General features: G+C 46.9%; 1 protein-coding gene across 1 annotated transcript in view; it reads left to right on the top strand.

The window, feature by feature from the left end:
- LOC135902016 (neprilysin-1-like) overlaps positions 1-18936 on the top strand; it is a 119970-nt gene that overhangs the window by 33067 nt on the left and 67967 nt on the right. Inside the window, exons 8-12 of the mRNA XM_070525628.1 lie at positions 4946-5140; positions 13402-13488; positions 15019-15237; positions 16999-17129; positions 17204-17429. Of these exons, the coding sequence (XP_070381729.1) occupies positions 4946-5140; positions 13402-13488; positions 15019-15237; positions 16999-17129; positions 17204-17429 (858 nt within the window). The remainder of the gene's footprint in view (positions 1-4945; positions 5141-13401; positions 13489-15018; positions 15238-16998; positions 17130-17203; positions 17430-18936) is intronic.

Below are 18936 nucleotides of genomic sequence, written 5' to 3'. Positions count from 1 at the left end.
GACAAGCTCGAATCGCAACGTTGGGCTGCCTTCTGTGAGTCGCTAGATCCACGCAAGCCTTTATCGCAACTATGGAGAACGGTGCGTGGACTGCGGACACTTCCCGTACAGCGATTCCCATTCAAGGCACTTGCCCTCTCTCAAAAGAGATCGGAGATTGACGTGGCCGAGGATTTCTGCGCCAGATTATCCGGCCAACTCACAGCTACCAACATTCCATCGCCTTCGAGCAGCTGTCCGCCACCACGTGATCACCGGTTGGATCTACCATTCTCGATCCACGAACTTAAGGCAGCATTAGCTTTATGTAGCCGCACATCAGCGCCAGGACCTGACGGAATTTCCTACCGAGCTTTGTGTCACCTGGGGGAGCGAGCGAGAGGGGTTCTTCTTGAGGTGTACAATGAATCTTGGAGAAGTGGCACGCTACCAACAACCTGGAAGACAAGTCGCCTTGTTCCACTGCTGAAGCCTGGCAAGTCGCCGTTGGAGCTCTCCTCATATCGCCCGATCGCTTTGGCGAGCTGTGTGGGCAAAGTAATGGAGAGGATGGTCCTAGGACGCCTGGAGTGGTACTTGGAGTACCACAACACCTACCCAGATGCCATGGCGGGCTTCCGACGCGGTCGATCATCGATCGATAACGTCGTCGACCTGGTGACCTACATTCAACATGAAAAACGCCGTAAGCGTCTCTGCGCATCCTTATTCCTCGACGTTAAAGGGGCGTATGACAACGTTACGCATGAGGCCATCCTCTCTGCTCTCGCAGAAGCAGGAGTGGGTGGTCGGATGTTTCAATGGATACGGAGCTATCTATTCATGCGATCCTTCTTTGTAAGCACCGAGGAAGGCCATACTTCTCTACATTATAGCTACCGCGGCGTCCCCCAGGGCGGTGTACTTAGCCCCGTGTTATTCAATCTAACACTAATTGCTCTCCTTGAGGACGTGCCAACCACAGTCAGGCTATCAATGTACGCGGATGACATCTGCATATGGACATCTGCAGTAACACGCCTACAGCTGCGAGCGAGAATTCAGAGAGCCGTGACACAAACTACTATCTACCTCCGTAATCGAGGCCTGGAAATTTCCTCCGAGAAATGCGCCCTAGTGCCATTTACGCGCAAACCCATGGCAAACTACAGTGTGACGATAAATGGCCAAATAATACGACGGGTCCGATCGTACAAGTTTCTAGGTGTCATAATCGACAGGGACTTGTCATGGAGCCCACACATATCCTACGTGCAAAAACGGTTGACAGGCATCTGCCACCTGTTCAAGTTTTTCGCTGGCAAGACCTGGGGAATGTCGCCTAGTGCCATGTTACAACTGTACAGGGTGCTTTTTCTGGGATTCCTGCGATACAGCTTGCCAGCAATAAACAACACAGGCAAAACGAATCTCCGCACAATACAAAGTCTTCAGGGTCAAGTGCTCCGGATCTGTCTAGGCCTGCCTCAGAGTGCTTCAACAGTGGCTACGATAGCAATCGCTAGAGACCACCTTGTCAAGACCCACATTGAAATTGAAGTACTCAGGACCCATATAAGGCATCTAGCCAGGACTCCCCGTCACCATTTAGCCTCTCTACCAGCGGACAGGCCACACACATCTTTCAGCCAAACGATAACTGCACATGATGAATCATTGCCAGCTTGTTTCACTCCGGCTGCGAGACCTTCGATCCCTCCATGGTGCCTCGCTCAGCCAAAAATCAACCTCGGAATACCTGGTATCTCGAAAAAAGCTGATCTGTCATCACCAGCCCTTAGACAGCTCACGCTAGTATATTTGTACGAGAACTACCTTGACTCTACGCATATTTACACTGATGGATCTGTCCTTCCAAGCAGCTCCACGGCGGCAATCGTCATACCAGCGACAGCTAAAACAATCAAATTTAAGACGAGCCACGCGACAACATCGACGGCAGCAGAGCTCGCAGCGCTCTCTACTGCTCTTCATCACATTGGTGATGAACCGCCACACAAATGGACAATATTCTGCGATTCGAAGGCGGCACTGCAGTCTCTACTGTCACCTTTACGACGCGGACCGCACGAACAACTAATATTCCAAATTACAGAGACATTACACCATATAAGTGATGCAGGCCACGAAATAACCTTTCAGTGGCTTCCAAGTCACTGTGGAATTGTCGGCAATGAACGGGCGGATCACGCTGCCCGCTCAGCCCATACTGAGGAGCGCCACGTGCCAATTCCTCTTTCTAGAACTGACGCGGCACGGAAGCTCCGCCTACTTGCTCGGCAGTGCACCGCGTCGCAATGGAATGAGCCACATTTAAGAAATCCGCGACTGTACTCACTTGATCCAACCTTAAGTCTTCGAGCGCCATCACAACTTCGCCGTAGAGACGCCACGCTTTTATATCGACTTTGGTTGGGCGTTGCCTTTACTAAAGCCTATGCCTTCCGCATAGGGATGACCGACACCCCAACCTGTGACCACTGCGGCCATGAAGAATCAATTGGCCATATTTTGTGCACCTGCCCGCAGTACAGTCCACAGAGGGCATGCCTCAGCCAGGAACTTGACCAACTGGACGACCAACCGCTATCCGAAAAAAGAATTCTGCAACATCGAAAGGACCTACCGTCACAGAAGAAGGCCGTGCAAGCGCTTTTGCGCTTCTTGCGATCTACCGGCCTGTGTGAACGACTTTAACTGGAACGCCTTTTGTGTGTGGGTCTCCATGTGTGCGCGTTCGTTTTTTTCGTTTTTTTTGCGTTTTCCTCTCTATCATCTTTCTAATCCCCTATCCCCCATCCCCAGTGTAGGGTAGCAAACCGGAGACTCATATCTCGTTAACCTCCCTGCCTTTCCTCTTCATTCTCTCTCTCTCTTGTCGTAGAGATGCCACTTTTATCGTAGTATCTTCGTGATAATTTTGTCCCCACGCCATCTTCGTCATTGCAACGTCGTCGTTCCGCATTCTTCATACCACTGTCGTCACAGCGTCGTAATCGTGTAGTCGTGTCGAGCCTTTGTCGCCAATGCGTCGCACTCATACAGTAGTTGCCACTTCAGTATCGTATTTCCGTTGTCATGTCATCGTAGTCATGCAGTCAACGATCTTCCATCATCGTCATCCTATTCTCGTCACGCGGATGCAGCCATTCTAGTGTCCGAATATTGTTGTCGACAAGCCGTCCTCATCACAATCTCGTCGTCACACCATCGTCGTCATTCTAATAATAGTCATTCCTTTTTTGTCATTTCATAGTCGTCATCGCACTGTCATACATTCGTCGTCGTGCAGTTGTTACCATTCCATGGTCGTCATTCTGTTGTACTCATTTGAGTGTCGTTATGCATTGTCGCCTCGCTACCATCACCATTCTATCGCAGGTATAACGTCTTCCTAACAAAGTCATGATTGGGCTTTCGTGGCTACTCCATTGTCGTCATACTAGTGCTGTTTTCCGATTGTTTTTTAAGTGTAATCGACCCACAGTTACCGTCATACCCCATCGTCATTTCATCGTCGTCGTGCCTGGGATTCCTGTGCTCGAGCTCCACAATTTAGGCTTACGTTCTGCGAGCCCTTTCACGTTTAAAAATGTGTTCTACTTGGCCTTGCGCGCTCTACGTGCGAATGTTCTCAAAAGAAGAGCAGATTTCATCGCAAACGCCATTTAGGGCTTAGTTCAACCACATCCTCACAGCGCGTGGGATCCCGAATTTCTTTATGATCGTTACTCCGCGTTTTCGGCTGTAGACTAAGTGCATCGGTATTGGGCAAAGGCAAAAAACCTGGATTTGAACATACGTAACCTAATAGACAGTTTAGTATTGCGTGACACGTGATACGTTACCGTAATAATTGAGGCACATGCGTGTGTGCGTCTTATACCGCTGAGTAATGCGCAGTGACTTCGTCGTAACATCGCAACACAAAGGCCAGCCAAAACCGACTATATAGCCCAAGTTGCCCCATCTATCCTAATTTGTCTTTGCTAGCTGCTTTCTCATGATTGTGACAGCAAAAAATCTGTGGTGAAATCTGTTATCCCTAAGTATCATCGCATGCTGGGCACAACGTATGTTTCGTCCTCCATTTAAAGTAAGCTGTTTCTTTTTGACGCTCCTAGGCCTAGAAAAGCAGTACAGAGCCAGAAGAGTGTTTTGACTTCCACCTAGTAGATTGTTTGATGCCAAAGCATTCGATTTTTTGATGAGTTGCAGAAGGGAAAAACGCTCCAAGAGCTCAATTTGTTGCCACATTAATAATAATATCCTATGCTCTAGCATGGTACGCGATAACGCTATACGAAAACGGGAGATCTTCCGGCATGCCTGCCGCAGTTTTGTGCAGAGGCAGCGCATGTGCAGACGGCCTAATATATGAAATATTGCGGTAGCGTATCATGTGTCAAGCACGCAGAAAGTCTGTGTCGTGCGTCGAGAACGCTATACGAAAGGTCGCTGAGAACATAAAGGCTAAGAATAATTTTTTTGCGCGTAGTTAATTATGCGAACTAAGTTGTTCTTTGGCACGTTAAGTGACGTTTCTCCTTTCATTTCTTTCTTCAATCCCAAGTAATAAGTCTGCGTAGGACGCATGTGTCATAAATGTTCGTTAAACAGTAACACCTCGCGAAAGGGAAAATTATCATCCAACCGACTGCATAGCCCAAAGCGGTCGAAGCACTTCCTTATAACCGGTTTTGACTTTGTAGCATTAGAAGACGCTGAATAATACTCTTCACGAGTACAATATTTTCTTGCGTTGTTAGCATTACGTCAAGCTGCTCAAAGCAACCGCAACGTTAAGCAATGCCGTGTCTCCATGTTGCATTTCATCAGGGCCTTCAGAACATAGGAAATTTACCAAAGTTATTGAGATTCAGGATTTTAAACTCTAGTATTAAACTTACGGTGTAAATTATTCAAAAATCTTTTGACTTTTCAGATAGACCAATTAAATTTTCCAATGGTGGGCAGGAATCAGCTAATTCATCCCAATGCGTCAACAAACGTTAATATAACAACGGCTTACAAGAAGGTTGTAAGGACGGCGCTGGGACTGATGAAGCCAAATTTCAGCGAAGACGTACTATCTGGGCTCGCTGACACGCTCGTAGATTTTGAAGGACAGTTGGCCAACGTAAGAATCTTTTTTTTTTCTTCCCTTCTGCCACCATAGTTTGATGTCGACGTACATTTGAAACGAGGAGCACTTGATCACCGCCCTCTACCGCTTCCAGTACACCTGACTGAATGTGTTCGGATAACAAAAAGACACAGAAATGGAAATTTACTGGCAGAAAGGCCGAGAAGTCGGTCTGAGCTATAGCTTGTTCTGGCAGTCCCTTCACGAGGGAATCGGGCTGCACGGAATAAAATAAGTGATGATAATGAAGAGAAGTATAAGTTTGCACATTCCAGTCCACCGCGTAGTGTTACGGACTTCAACCGGTGCCACCAGTATTACGAACTTCCAACCGGTGCCACCAGTATTACGACATCCAACCGGTGCCGCCAGTATTACGAACTTGTACCGCTGCACCACGATTACGGCTTTGTGGTCCCGTAGCGCTCGTCACCCGTTTCGTGACAGAGCGTTGGTAGCGATGACTCCGAGCCTGGCGTCGATGAGAATAACAAAAGGGACTTTATACATTATATACAGGTTATCATACAGGACATGAACGGGTCGGCACTGGGGCCGAGTGCTCACAACAAACGCGACTGTTCTCGCACGACGACGTCCGGCGAAAACGCGTTACACATCTCACCCCAGTCGGGAGCGACACTCTCTCCCGGTGGGGTCGGCAGATCCTGTTTTCGAGGCAGCGCGTTGCTGCTTTTATAATCCCCGAGCACCATTGTCACGCAGACGGCCCAATACAAAGTCAGCACACGACGGTCGTCCGAGGGGTCCAACCAGCGACCGCGCTGGCCACCCGGTTCAAAGTTCGCGCGCGCGGTGACCTCCAGGCAAAGGGAGGTGCGGCGCCGGGCTGTCGGGCACACGCGGACACGTTTAAACACGCTGCTTCGCCGAGGCTTCTCCCGCACGAAGGCGCAGCATCTTGACTTGTGAAGGGAGAATTATGGCGCTCGCAGGATAGATTCTGCATCTTGCAGATTCGGGATCCGGGCTTGTGGTAATGGCACAACAGCATCCCCGCCCTCAGATAAGGCGCCGGGAAGACGAGCTGCCTCCACGTGGCTCGGATGCCAGGCGCGCACGTTCGTCAGGCTCGTCCAAGTTCACGTCCGGTGTCGGGACGCCAGGTAACCTCACGTGCCCAGGTCCGACTCGCCAGGACAGGAGCTCTGCTCACCACGTCGTCGCCAAGGCACCTTGACCAGCTCCGCTCGGGTCGTTCCTAAGACCTTGCTTCTCGCCACTGGTCCCGCTTGGTCGTTCTGCAGCTTGCAAAACCGACCGGCAAAAGGCAACACCCAACACGAACAAGTGCCCTCTGTCTCCCGTCAAACACCAGACAAGGCCATAATTCAAATCAACCTAACTAAATCGCTATCCCCTTTTGCTCCCGCTGCAACAAGAGGCAGGTGTACGATCTAGCACACAAGGCTCAAACAATCAGTTTTCAAATCAACAACACACCAAAATAGAAACAATTATTAATCAGCAATAATAATTACAAATAGAATGGTCCCCTTGAAATCGCTTTGGGCCGAAAACATACTTCTGAGGAAGCAAATGAGGTCATTCATTTTTCCCGGCGATATTTTCGCGGAATCTGAAGCTGCTTATATTTGCGACCCAGCTTATCCGTGTAGCGGCGGTACAATAAGCCAGGTTCCTTGCCAAATGAAACCCCCTTTTTTTCCACTCCCCGTTTGACGCTCTTCCTCAGATCGGCTAGTGAACAATCTTCCTGTTGTTCGCGAATCAGACTTTTTCTTTCAACTGCAGCCTGCTCCTGCCGGCTGGCGGAAACCGGAGCGAGTGTGGAGCCCGCGTCGCCTAATTGCGGCGTCGAGTCTATATCGCGGCTAGCACTGCACGCGTCACTCCCACTCACTTCCAGGACCCGCTCGTCTAGGCCAGCCTCCGAGCTCTGCCTCTCCCGTGACTGCTCGCCACTCAAGTTACCGTGATCGGTCCGTGTGCCGCACCGCCTTTCGCTCACCGACGCTAAGTCAAGTTCCCTCGACAGCGGGCGCGCTTTGGATCGCGTGGGGGCCATGTACGCCACGTCGGCAAAGAATGATTTGCCCTGATCCCTCAGCAGCTGCTCCGAGCTATTTGAGAAGAGGTAGGAAAATTGCTCCGGGAGGGCGGCTGACACAGCGGCTTCGGTGTTAAGTTTTCCAAACTCTCCTTCAATGATAACCGTTGCGATCGGTAAACAGACACTCTCCTTCTCGGCCACTTGCCGTATCCTAACGCACTCTCCCGTAAAATCAGTCAAGGAGACGAAAGACGGGTGAACAACGTCCATAGTTGCTGCAGAGTCCCGAAGTGCACGGCACTTCTTGCCGTTTACCTTAATTTCCTGCACATAGGGCTCCAATAGACGTATGTTTTTGTGAGTTTCCTGTATCGTTGCAAAAGCAATTCTCTCTGGGCAGCTTGCAGCGATGTGCCCTTGCTTTTTGCAATTATAGCAGGTTAACGGTTTCCGTTTTTCAAAAAAACGCGTCGTATCATTTCGCTGTTTTGTTGCAAAAGCAATTTTCTCTGGGCAGTTCCCAGCGATGTGCCCTTGCTTTTTGCAATTGTAACATTTCCGTTTTTCGGGCTTTCCGGAAAACCCATCTCTCCTATCTGCCTTTTCTACGCGCACTGCCTTGCTGTGCAAGCTGCGGCGGGTGTAATACTCTTCCGCTAACTCTGCTGCCTTGTTTAGCTTAACCTCTTTTAGCCTATCTTGCAGCCAGAGCCGGACATCCTCATCAATGCAACGGTAGAACTGCTCCAACGCGATGCATTCGACAATTTTGTCGCGGTCGTCGTAAACCTCTTCGCCCTTCAGCCATTCCACCAAGTCGGCTTTTAGACGAAACGCGAAGTCAACATTCGACTCCTTACCCTTTTTTGCATACCGGAACCTCTGCCGGAAAGCTTCGGGCGACAATTTGTACTTCCGCAGTAGCACTTCCTTCACATCACTGTAGCTCTCAAACGCCTCTTTCGATAAGCAAGTTATTACGTCTGATGCCTCCCCAGGAAGCAAGGCTAACAGATTCTGTGCCCAAAGGGATCGCTCAATGCTATTCCGTTCGCACACGTGCTCAAATTTCACGAGGTATTTGGCCATATCCTCTCCGACGACAAAGGGTGGAAGTTGATCGCGTATTCTGGGAACATTAGAAGTGAGACTAGGCGCCGGCGAGTTATTTCGGATCTCCAACTCTTTCATTTTAAGCTCGTGCTCACGTCGCTCCCTCTCTCTCCTTTCCTCCTTTTCCTCCTCGCGACGTTGCTGTTCTCTCCTTTCCTCCTTTTCCTCCTCGCGACGTTGCTGTTCTCTCCTTTCCTCCCTTTCCCGACGTTCATTGATTTCCGCCCAGGCCTCTGCGGCTTCCTCAGCCGTTACGTCCCCAGTCCTCATGACCTCAAGGATCGCATTCTTTCTTTTGGTTGAGCCCAACTCAATGCCCAACTCCTCACAAATTTCGAGAAGTTCCTTCACCTTGTACTTCTCCATCGTTCACACTGTCCTCCTGCTGTTTACTCTTTTTGAATATACCTGCCGTACGCTACTATAACACTACTAGTAAGACATATGCAAGTATTTCACACACTGCCCTTTTTACCCCCTCAGCATCCCCTGGTTTTCAAAACACTCTTACTAGGCTTGAAACACACAAGGTTATCACAATGCAACACCAAATCCTTCCTTAAGCTACTATAACCTGTGTCAAAGAAAGTCTGGTGTTTGAGGTAAACTTCAGGCACTCACCGCGCCGAGGTAGCTGATGCCGGTCAATCCCGTAGCTGCCATCCAGTGTTACGGACTTCAACCGGTGCCACCAGTATTACGAACTTCCAACCGGTGCCACCAGTATTACGACATCCAACCGGTGCCGCCAGTATTACGAACTTGTACCGCTGCACCACGATTACGGCTTTGTGGTCCCGTAGCGCTCGTCACCCGTTTCGTGACAGAGCGTTGGTAGCGATGACTCCGAGCCTGGCGTCGATGAGAATAACAAAAGGGACTTTATACATTATATACAGGTTATCATACAGGACATGAACGGGTCGGCACTGGGGCCGAGTGCTCACAACAAACGCGACTGTTCTCGCACGACGACGTCCGGCGAAAACGCGTTACACATCTCACCCCAGTCGGGAGCGACACTCTCTCCCGGTGGGGTCGGCAGATCCTGTTTTCGAGGCAGCGCGTTGCTGCTTTTATAATCCCCGAGCACCATTGTCACGCAGACGGCCCAATACAAAGTCAGCACACGACGGTCGTCCGAGGGGTCCAACCAGCGACCGCGCTGGCCACCCGGTTCAAAGTTCGCGCGCGCGGTGACCTCCAGGCAAAGGGAGGTGCGGCGCCGGGCTGTCGGGCACACGCGGACACGTTTAAACACGCTGCTTCGCCGAGGCTTCTCCCGCACGAAGGCGCAGCATCTTGACTTGTGAAGGGAGAATTATGGCGCTCGCAGGATAGATTCTGCATCTTGCAGATTCGGGATCCGGGCTTGTGGTAATGGCACAACAGTAGCGACATCTTTAATGCAATGCGTGCAGCCGAGTTGTTTCTAAATATGAAAGACACACGACTTGTAAATGTTATAAGCAGCTGTAATGACGGCTGCACTGTGTGCGTCAGGCTATGGACCCAGTACGGTCATGAGATAGGGGTCTGATGTTAACGTGTGCAATAGACGAGACCACAGTCTGTCGTTCGCGCACGTGTGCAGGACACACTGCAAACACGCGTGCTAGTGTTTCTGGCACCTGATAGCATTCACAGTTTGCATTAGTGTCACTGCAACCTGTGAAGCGCGCATAGCGCCAGGTGAACGCGACACCGAGGCGAATCTGATGCATTCCACTCCAGGTTTTGTTTTACCTTGGATGCATCCCAAACTTTATTTGTGGGTCGCACTTGTGCAGTTCCCTGTGGCGTCAGTCCGGTTGAGTTCGGTGCTAAAATGCAGTTCCGCATGAAGAAACGACCAGGGCATCCGTGTCCTTTCGTGAAAATGCAATACGTACTCCCTTTGAGAGACATCTTTCAAGAATGTTTTTTTTCCTTTAGTGTTTGCCTGCTCATTCCCTACCATGCCACAGTGTGCGGGTATTCTTTCAAAGGTGATATTACCAAAGAGCTTGAAAGAAAGTTTAGGAGGGCGTAACGAAGAACTAAAAGGCAGGCATAACAGCGATATATAGGACGACGACATTATGTGTGCTAAATAAGGGCTACCCGGTCATTTATTTAGGGGACAATAAATATAGCGGAGTTCGACAGGTCATCTAGTGTTTAAACTGATAACCGTTGGTCTGTTACGTAACAGTGCCATTGCGAAGGATAACAGAGCATAGCGCCTGTCTTGAACGGCAAAGGCTTTGATGGAGTATTAAGAAAGATATGAGGCATAGGAGTGATCTGGCTTACGCTGAATAGACATAATTGAAGAACTCTGAGAGAGGCTCACGTTTTGCGTTGCATCCACTTCGGCTGAAAGCGACAGTGGCGGAGATGGTGATCATTTTACCAAATGACAAGTAAATATGTACGACCAGGCCACCATTATTAAGCTGACGAGCCGACTGTCTCCACCTCTGAGGGTCCCGTTTTCACCATTGCCATGGTGTAACTTTGTCTTACGAATAAAATGTCTTCTCTTGCCTACGTTTCTAAACAGACATTCTACGTTAGCATGTTAGCAGAAACTGGTCCACGAATCAGACCACAAGCAGTAATATAAGAAAGCGCGCTGTCTACATTGATCTGAATTGTACAACTTTGGCATCCATACCTTCGGCAAGCACGGACGCATCGTCCACCGTAGATTCTGATGCCAGAGCCGTTCAGTATTGTATTCTGCCTCTCGGCGTTGGCTGGGCTGGCCATTTGTACCGCGTAGTCTCTTCGACTATTATGCAGTGTTCTGATGTCGCTGCGGTTCTAAGAACTGATCCGCAATGAACACTTCCATCGTCTTGAATTCGAAGTCAGCAATTCAGCAACTACGTCGCGGCGTGCCTTCAAACAAGTTCTGTCGTTGAACGGAGGTTACACTTAAAATAATTGCCAAAAATAAACGAATTAAGATAGTATTTCAGTGTATGGCTTCGCATGTTGTGTCACTGGCAACAAAAGAGCAGATCACAATCAGATTGAAAAAAAAATCGCGAAATCGGGAAAGCGGGAACCACACAAGAGATACACAGAAAGATCGACCGCAGTACCAACTGGTTTATTGCAAGGTTGGGCGTAACAAAATATAGTATGACAAGACGGCCGAAATGCGCAAGCGCCTATACACGCCGAAAAAGATACCTATCCCTGCACGATTTTCTAATACATATTATAAATCAAAAATACTGTAAACAACATTATAAATGTGTCACTTACACATGCGCTGCCTCTTCATTTGATAAAAAAAATACGAGGACATCTAAGCACTTATGAGTTGTGCATGCGACAGCACTGATGTCCACTTGAATGCCACAGAGCCGTATTTCGGGTTATGAACTCCTCCCGGGCAAGTGAGCGCATTGAGAGGCTTGGCCAACTCTTCAGAGATAGCACAAGGTCATCGCAATACGATCTGTGTCATGATACCTTGCTCGACTGCCACAGAATCTAACGGAGACGCTCCCGAGTAAGCCGCGGTGATGTTTACGTCACCGCTTTTGTCACTACGGGCTTGGCAATGAACATCTCTGTTCAAGGAACATGAAGTCATCGAGCAGAGCGTACAGGCCTCCTATCTAGGCGGTGCTTGATTAGCTCAGTGGGCAGGACACTCGGCTCATGAGCTTGGGGTCATTGGTTAGAATCTTTCTACCACCAACGCTTCTCCTTTCGAATTTATTCTGTCTTTTTATACATTAATTTCTTTACAGTGATCACCGAAGCGAAGTTAGAACGCATGTGACAGCTTGAGCGGATAAGGAAAGCGCGGCTAACGGAGGCCTCCGAGAGCGAGGGTAACATGTGACGCCGTCTGCGCTGTCCCTACCCTTAATGCAACACCCAGCGCGCCAGGTACCCATGTTTATGCCGTTACTGCTCGCAACCTACTTTAGGTTATCTGTAACCCTGTGCAAATAAGGAACCGCTAGTGGTTTCTTCTTTTCACACAAGACGCCTGGCTCCTCCTGTCGCTGCTTTCGTGAGCACCCTTTGAACTTCTTTGAGAGGGTCTAGGCTACTGCTGCAAACTACGGCTGTAAAGAGCAGATACTCTTACCAGTGAATCGCTTTCAAGGTAGCAAGCAATGAGAACGCCGGTGAAACCCTAACTTCGTAAAGAGACAATTCGTCACCCCTTTTGCTCACTTTGGAAACTGGTAGATCCACACATTCTCGCAACGGGACATAGTCGCCTTGAAGCCACTTTCGTGTTCAGTAAGAGAAGCATCTGCCTAAACGCCTCTATTGTTCTTTAATGTCAGCCGTAATGAGGCTTCATCTTCCTTTGAGTGCAATGAATTGGGTGATACAGAGCACTTCATTTCGTCCTGCAAGTGCTTCTTTCCTGAAAGGAAGAGACTTCTGGACCGCTTGAGAAGAGGTTCTCCTTGCGAAGATGGCCAAACATTTCGTTTTTCAGGAAGGACCACCGGTAATTCTCAGTGAAGTTTCTCGAATTCCACTTCCAATTCTGCTAGAGACAAGACAGGTCAACTGATGTTGACCTAGCTGTCTCTTTTCATCATTTTTCATCATCATTTTCACATATAAATATATCCTAAGATGAAGCAATTGCCGGTCAAGTCTGCATACGCTAACCCCGCCTGCACTCATCACCACCACCAGCACGACCACCATTGATTGATTGATTGATTGATTGATTGATATTAGCGTTCGAATGCAACACAGGCGTTATCAGATAGGCTATGGATTATATCCTACATTGTGCTTTTCTTTGACATGTACCCAGTACCTAATGAACAAGTGTTTCAGCCTTCCACCTCATCGGAGGCATCCGTGGCTGCCACGGATCGAATCGCAACCTTGTATCCAGCAGCGAAACGCCACAGCCACCCTGGCAGGCCTTCATAGCATGCATTTGTTCTGAATACAATTATCATTTATTGCTCCGACCTATTTTGGCACAGTGGATAGGCTGTCTTCTATAGAGCGTAAGTCATTGTATGCATGCTGTCTGCTAAACATGTCGCTGATTTCTTATTTCTGTAGTTCCTAGCTTGTTATTCGTATTGCCAATCATGCACTCAACTTTCGCTATCTACAGCTGACGACACCCCCGGAACAAAGGCGCAACATCCTGGATATTTATGAAAGAACTACTATCGGCGAATTACAAAAGAATTTCAGTGCGGTAAGCAAATCGCTGTCTTTGTACTCCGAAAACACTCTCGTTCCCGCAGACGAAACATGTCTTGTGTAAGATCAGATAAAGTATCCTAATGCGAGGAATCCAAAGGCCGAATGCCTTGTCGAGCACTTCTGGGGACACTATTTGTTTCGGTTGACGTGGTCTTGCACGATAACTAACAGAGCGTGCGGGCCTCCTTTCTGCTGCGTCATCAAATGGTCGCACTGAAGAAGGCCAGCTTTAAAACTTCAGCAATTTCTTCGGCTTTTAACTAACTTTCTGTTGCGCCGGAATTTCGAGCACTCATTGCTGCCTGTGGATGAATCGGATTCCCAGTGCCATTGATGAACAGTATATTTCTCCGCTATAATGACAATGTTATTAGGCAGGGATTTGCGAAGGGCAATTTTCTTATACTCAATCAAATAAGAATAAAATATTCCAAGAAGCCAATCGCAGCGAATCCAACATCGAATACTTCTCGAATAGTTTTCGAGCAATGAAGAACTTTCCATTGGTATTATGACACAATGGTCACAAATTAGTAACACTGGAAAGTTTCTGTCATTACATTACACATTATGAAGCGCTGTCTATTAACAGCACAAATGGAGCATCAGGACCCAATAAACAGTTTGCTTCCATAGCGAGTATTCTTAGAAGAGTGTGGATGATTGCACTAGCCGGTAAGGTGTGATTGCCTGAGAGATGTGCCTGTACCTTTCCGTGACATTTCAGGTTTTATGCCAACTAGCTATGGCCATGGGAATCAAGTTTATCGTATTTTTGCTTAACTTCTCTTTTGGTTTCTTTGATACAGTTTGCATTTTCACATACTGGATAACAATTAATGAATATTATTATTTACCAAAACTGACTTTTCGATTCGAAGACCGAATCAAATATACAGCGCACCAAGTTTCGAGCGTTTATCCAATGTTGCATGAAAAAATAACCCCCAGTATGACGAAGAAAAATAAGGCCTCATGCTAAAATATTAGCTTTCTAGTAACGCATACTACATCATTGTCTCTCCAAAACAAACGCTGCTATATGAGAAATTTGATTGCACAAATTTACACAATCTTATGACCGTTATTTTCGTATTGATAATTCCGAGTGGCCTGTTTATTCTTCATGATAAATAGCTTTGTGATTGCGCCGATCTCTTCATTGCCCAATCGCTCACAAGACATTTCCTATGACCATTCACAAGGGCTTTGTTAATGACTGTGTATGTTTTAGCACAATTTCTGAATTGATGGGCTGACTTTTGATGCGAGCAGTATATATCACACAATCACTTGATGGCACTGTGTTAATTTCTAATTCAAAGAATTTAACATCAGTGTTAATCTACAATGCATAGTGCGAATTCCGAGTGCTCACAAACATCGAAAGTGTATTTTTCGCGCATTCAAGTACAGGACGCAATGCAACCAAGCGACTTTGTCGAACAGGCACCACAAATTGTAACATCAACACGAACACCCCAATGAAATTGCTAAAGCGTTTTGTTTTATTCCCTTGCAGAAGCATGGGTCTTCGATACGTGCTTCTACGGCTGTGTTCGTTTTCGTTTCGCCCTCAGTAATCTCTGAATTGAATGGAATTCTTGGTTTTTACGCACCAACGCCACAACATGATGATAAGGCACGCCGTAGTGGGGGACTCCTGATTAATTTTTATCACCAGGAGATCCTTAACGCGTCCCCAATGCTCAATAATATCTTAAATAGCAAGTTGCTATGGGTATGTACACATTTTCCTGACCGAATCACACCTCTACTCACTGGCCAGCACGCGGGATCTGGTGCTTTGCCACACGTCTAAATTTACCCTCACGCAAAATGTTAGTTTCTCGGACCGTATGGATAGAAAGACTAGTTTGGCTGTTTTAAAAGGCCTGTATTCATTGACAAACGCGTCATTCAAGAGGGGAAGAAAGTTGGGCAAGATTGTATGACGTCATGGTTGACTAGGTCCACTAAACTGACGGGAACTAGAGACAACAAGAAAGCCAGACGAGCTCTGATTTAAAAGCTGACGTTTATGGTAAATAAACGCACGGTAAAAACGTTGTCTGAGTAAAAACATTGACTGACCTTTCATCTCTCGTTGGTGGAATCACTCGCTGCGTCGCGAGGCTAGTGGTACTTGATGCTCGAGTAATGACAGCTCCCACTCGCAGAATCTGTGGGGACGCTCGACTGTACTGCGCCCCCTTATGTTATTTTCCCCGCGTGGCCCTTGTATCTGCTGCAATCCGGCTTGCCCACGGAGCCGAGCTCCACCGTTTGTTGGTGTAGTTGAATAGTGCGAGTGATCGTGCGACTGTTGCGCTGCTAACGCCGGCTCACGATGTCGTTAATGTACTCGCGGATAACTTTCTGTGCCTACGAAAGGAAAGCTACCGAGGCAAAGCGCGCACAAGTGAGAGCGCTTCCGAAAATAGTCCCGCATTTTCATTCTCGTTACTTTAGGCTGCGGAAGAGAAAACATACATACCTTATTAGCAACAGTTAAATAAGACAAAACACACAACTGAATGTAATGGTTTACTTATTTTGCGGCTTTTCCCTTATGCGTTTGGTCAAACGTAAGATCATCGCCCGTAGTAGCTGCATCGATTCGGGATCTGTTCCGAGCAGCCAAAAACACTGTCAAACGCTGCCGGACTACTTGGCGCTGTCACACATGTGCAGAAGCTCGGCCTCCGTAGCTTTCCCTTCACAGCCACCGAAAGTTGTCCGCCAGTATATTGGGATCACTCGGACACAAAACGAGTTTCCTCTTCCTCTGGATTTGGCTCGGCTGAATTTGGTGACGGTTCTCAAACAAAATGTATTTCAACTACAAAGCTTTCTTTCTGAGAAATGCGTACATGTTTCCTGTATAACTTCGTATAACTTGCTACAGTCCGGTGAATGAGAATTGTCTGCTTCTTGAACTTCTCTACACCTTCAGTGCTTCCGGAAAACTGATTTCTCATACCTTTCCTGGTAACTGGTGCTTGTTTTTCAGTAGCAGTTTACATGTGCCTTTCTTTTGTAATAAACGAAATTTTGTAGTCTGGGCACATTCGGTTTACTTCTTGACATGTGTTTTCGTCTGTTTTGGGCTGTTTAGTCAATCATGAAGTCTGGGTACGTCAGGGGAAAGCCATGGGTCGTTAAAATAGATGAGACAAAAGTATTTGAACTTCGGTAACGCTGCTTAGATGTGCATATTCAACCCAAAATAACTATAGATATCGAGAAATATTGGCATGTGGCAACACTTGCAGTACCACTTCTGCGGTGTGAATATCTCTATGCACATGTTCGGGCTACATCGAATGAATGTATGTATATGTTACTTCATAAATGGATATTGAAAGTAAACCGTTTAATAAAAAGCTGTAATTTTATAGAATACTCACCATCTATGAGTAACAAAATTTTCTGCAGCGTAGTTGTATCGTTAAGCTTGAGATAAAAAAAAAGTAATTGCAAAACATTTCGTTTTCCTCAGATTCCACTGCTGCATATGCTCAATAAACAGCTTTCCCTGGTGAACATTACGTTAACAGAAAACGAAACAGTAGAACTCTACGCTAAGGAGTACTACAGTAAATTAGACCGATTCCTCCAATGCATTGACTGGTGAGTGAAAAAAATTTCACAATCTTGCATATGAGCATGTAAAGTGAATGTGACATCCTAAAATCTATTTACAGCAACACTCTATTCAACTTCGCTGGATTGCGAGAGATTCTCGGTTGGGCTGCGCACGCCTCGGAAAGTTTCCGCAATGCTTCATTCGAGCTGGACCAAGCGTCTTCTGGAGTCCAAGTCAAGAAGGCCAGATGGAAGACGTGTGTCGACACAATGAACCGAATGATGCCAGAGATCGTCGGCTATCTCTACGTCCTGGAAAATTTCCGCGAGGAAGCCAAGAAAGAGGTAACCGCGCACTTGCTTACTAAACCCTGTGACGTTTTCGCTAAAACTGTGATGCCATTATCACATTGCAACTTGTTTAACATTGCCCAGTGCAACTTCATAGCAACTTCATATCCAGAAGAACAAGACAGAAATTTGTGGGAAGATGGACTTTCGAAGTGATTAACTGATTAAGCGTGGTCGAACAAGGAATGTCGCTAGAACCTACCAACATTCCCTGAAAAAGGAATAGCAAGAACCATTACAAGAACGACGCAGACGTTATTGCTTTGACGAGCGACATTTCTTGTTCAGCCACTGTTAATCACTTCAAGCCTCGATCTGCCTATGAACTTTTGGTCTATTGAATGAAAAACACTGCAGGGTGAAAAGAAATACTATTCAAGACGGGGCAGAGCAAAATAAAAAGCTAAAGAACAACCAAAGCCGAAAAAGAAAACGCTGATGTAAGGTGCCATATGGTAAGTAAGAGACAATTGTATGCTAGAAAAATAATGAAATGCAGTGCAGATCCAAAGAAAAATAAATGAAATACAACGCAGAGCAAAAATAAAAAAAAAAACAATCAGACAGTGAAGTGTTGAAAAAGAGCAAAAACAAAGGCAGTGCATAGCTAAAATGAAAGTAAAATATAGTGCAGAGTGAATAAACAATGGGACAGTTCAGGGAAAAAAAACAATGCAATACAAGGCAGAGCGAGAAAAGCTAAAGTAGTGCGGCGGGAAAAAAGCAAATAAAGCCAATGCACGGTGACAATAGCGCTGAAATATGGTAAGGTGAACAACAATTAAAGACAACGCAGGGTGACAAGCTGAGTAACTTTAGCATACGCCAAAGATGATGAAGGCGAAAGCCTTCGTGTTCACAAGACATTCACTACATTACTTGATATTTACATTCGAATGCGTTGTTAATTCCCATTACTTTCCTCGCGCCAAAGTTCGTGGGTTCTAGTGCCTTAATTAACTTCACCCTAATTCACACCAAAGGTCGTGGGTTCCACTCCCACCAAAGGTCGACGGTTGACCTCTAATCAAAGGACGTGTGTTCGAGTGTCTCAATTACCTCTGTGTGATATAATGGTGCCTTCATTACCTTCAACTTAATTAACAATAAAATAGTGGGTTCGACTTTCGTCCTTCACGATGTCAATTGGAACCCAACTTGGAGATATTGCCGGTTTGCCCACATCTCCAGGTTGGGTCGTGTGTTTAACAAGTAAGGTAGTGAGTTCCACTATTGAACTTCACGATGTCAATTGGAATCCAATTTGGAGATATGGCCAATTCTCTCATGTCTCCAAGTTGGTTCAACTCCCACCAAACGTCGTGGGAGCGAGTGCCATAATTAACGACAGCTTAATTGACTACGCATTAATTAACTTTGCCTTAATACCAAAAGTCGAAGTCCGCGCGCCTTACTTAACTATACTTTAACTAACACGGAACGTCGTGTGTTCGAATATCCTAATTAGGTGTATCTTATCTACACTTTAAATACGTTCGCC

This window comes from Dermacentor albipictus, chromosome 9 (assembly GCF_038994185.2).
Source record: "Dermacentor albipictus isolate Rhodes 1998 colony chromosome 9, USDA_Dalb.pri_finalv2, whole genome shotgun sequence".
Taxonomy (NCBI): Eukaryota; Metazoa; Arthropoda; class Arachnida; order Ixodida; family Ixodidae; genus Dermacentor; species Dermacentor albipictus.
The sequence above is the reverse complement of the archived record's forward strand: the minus strand, read 5'-3'. Positions and strand labels throughout refer to the sequence as shown.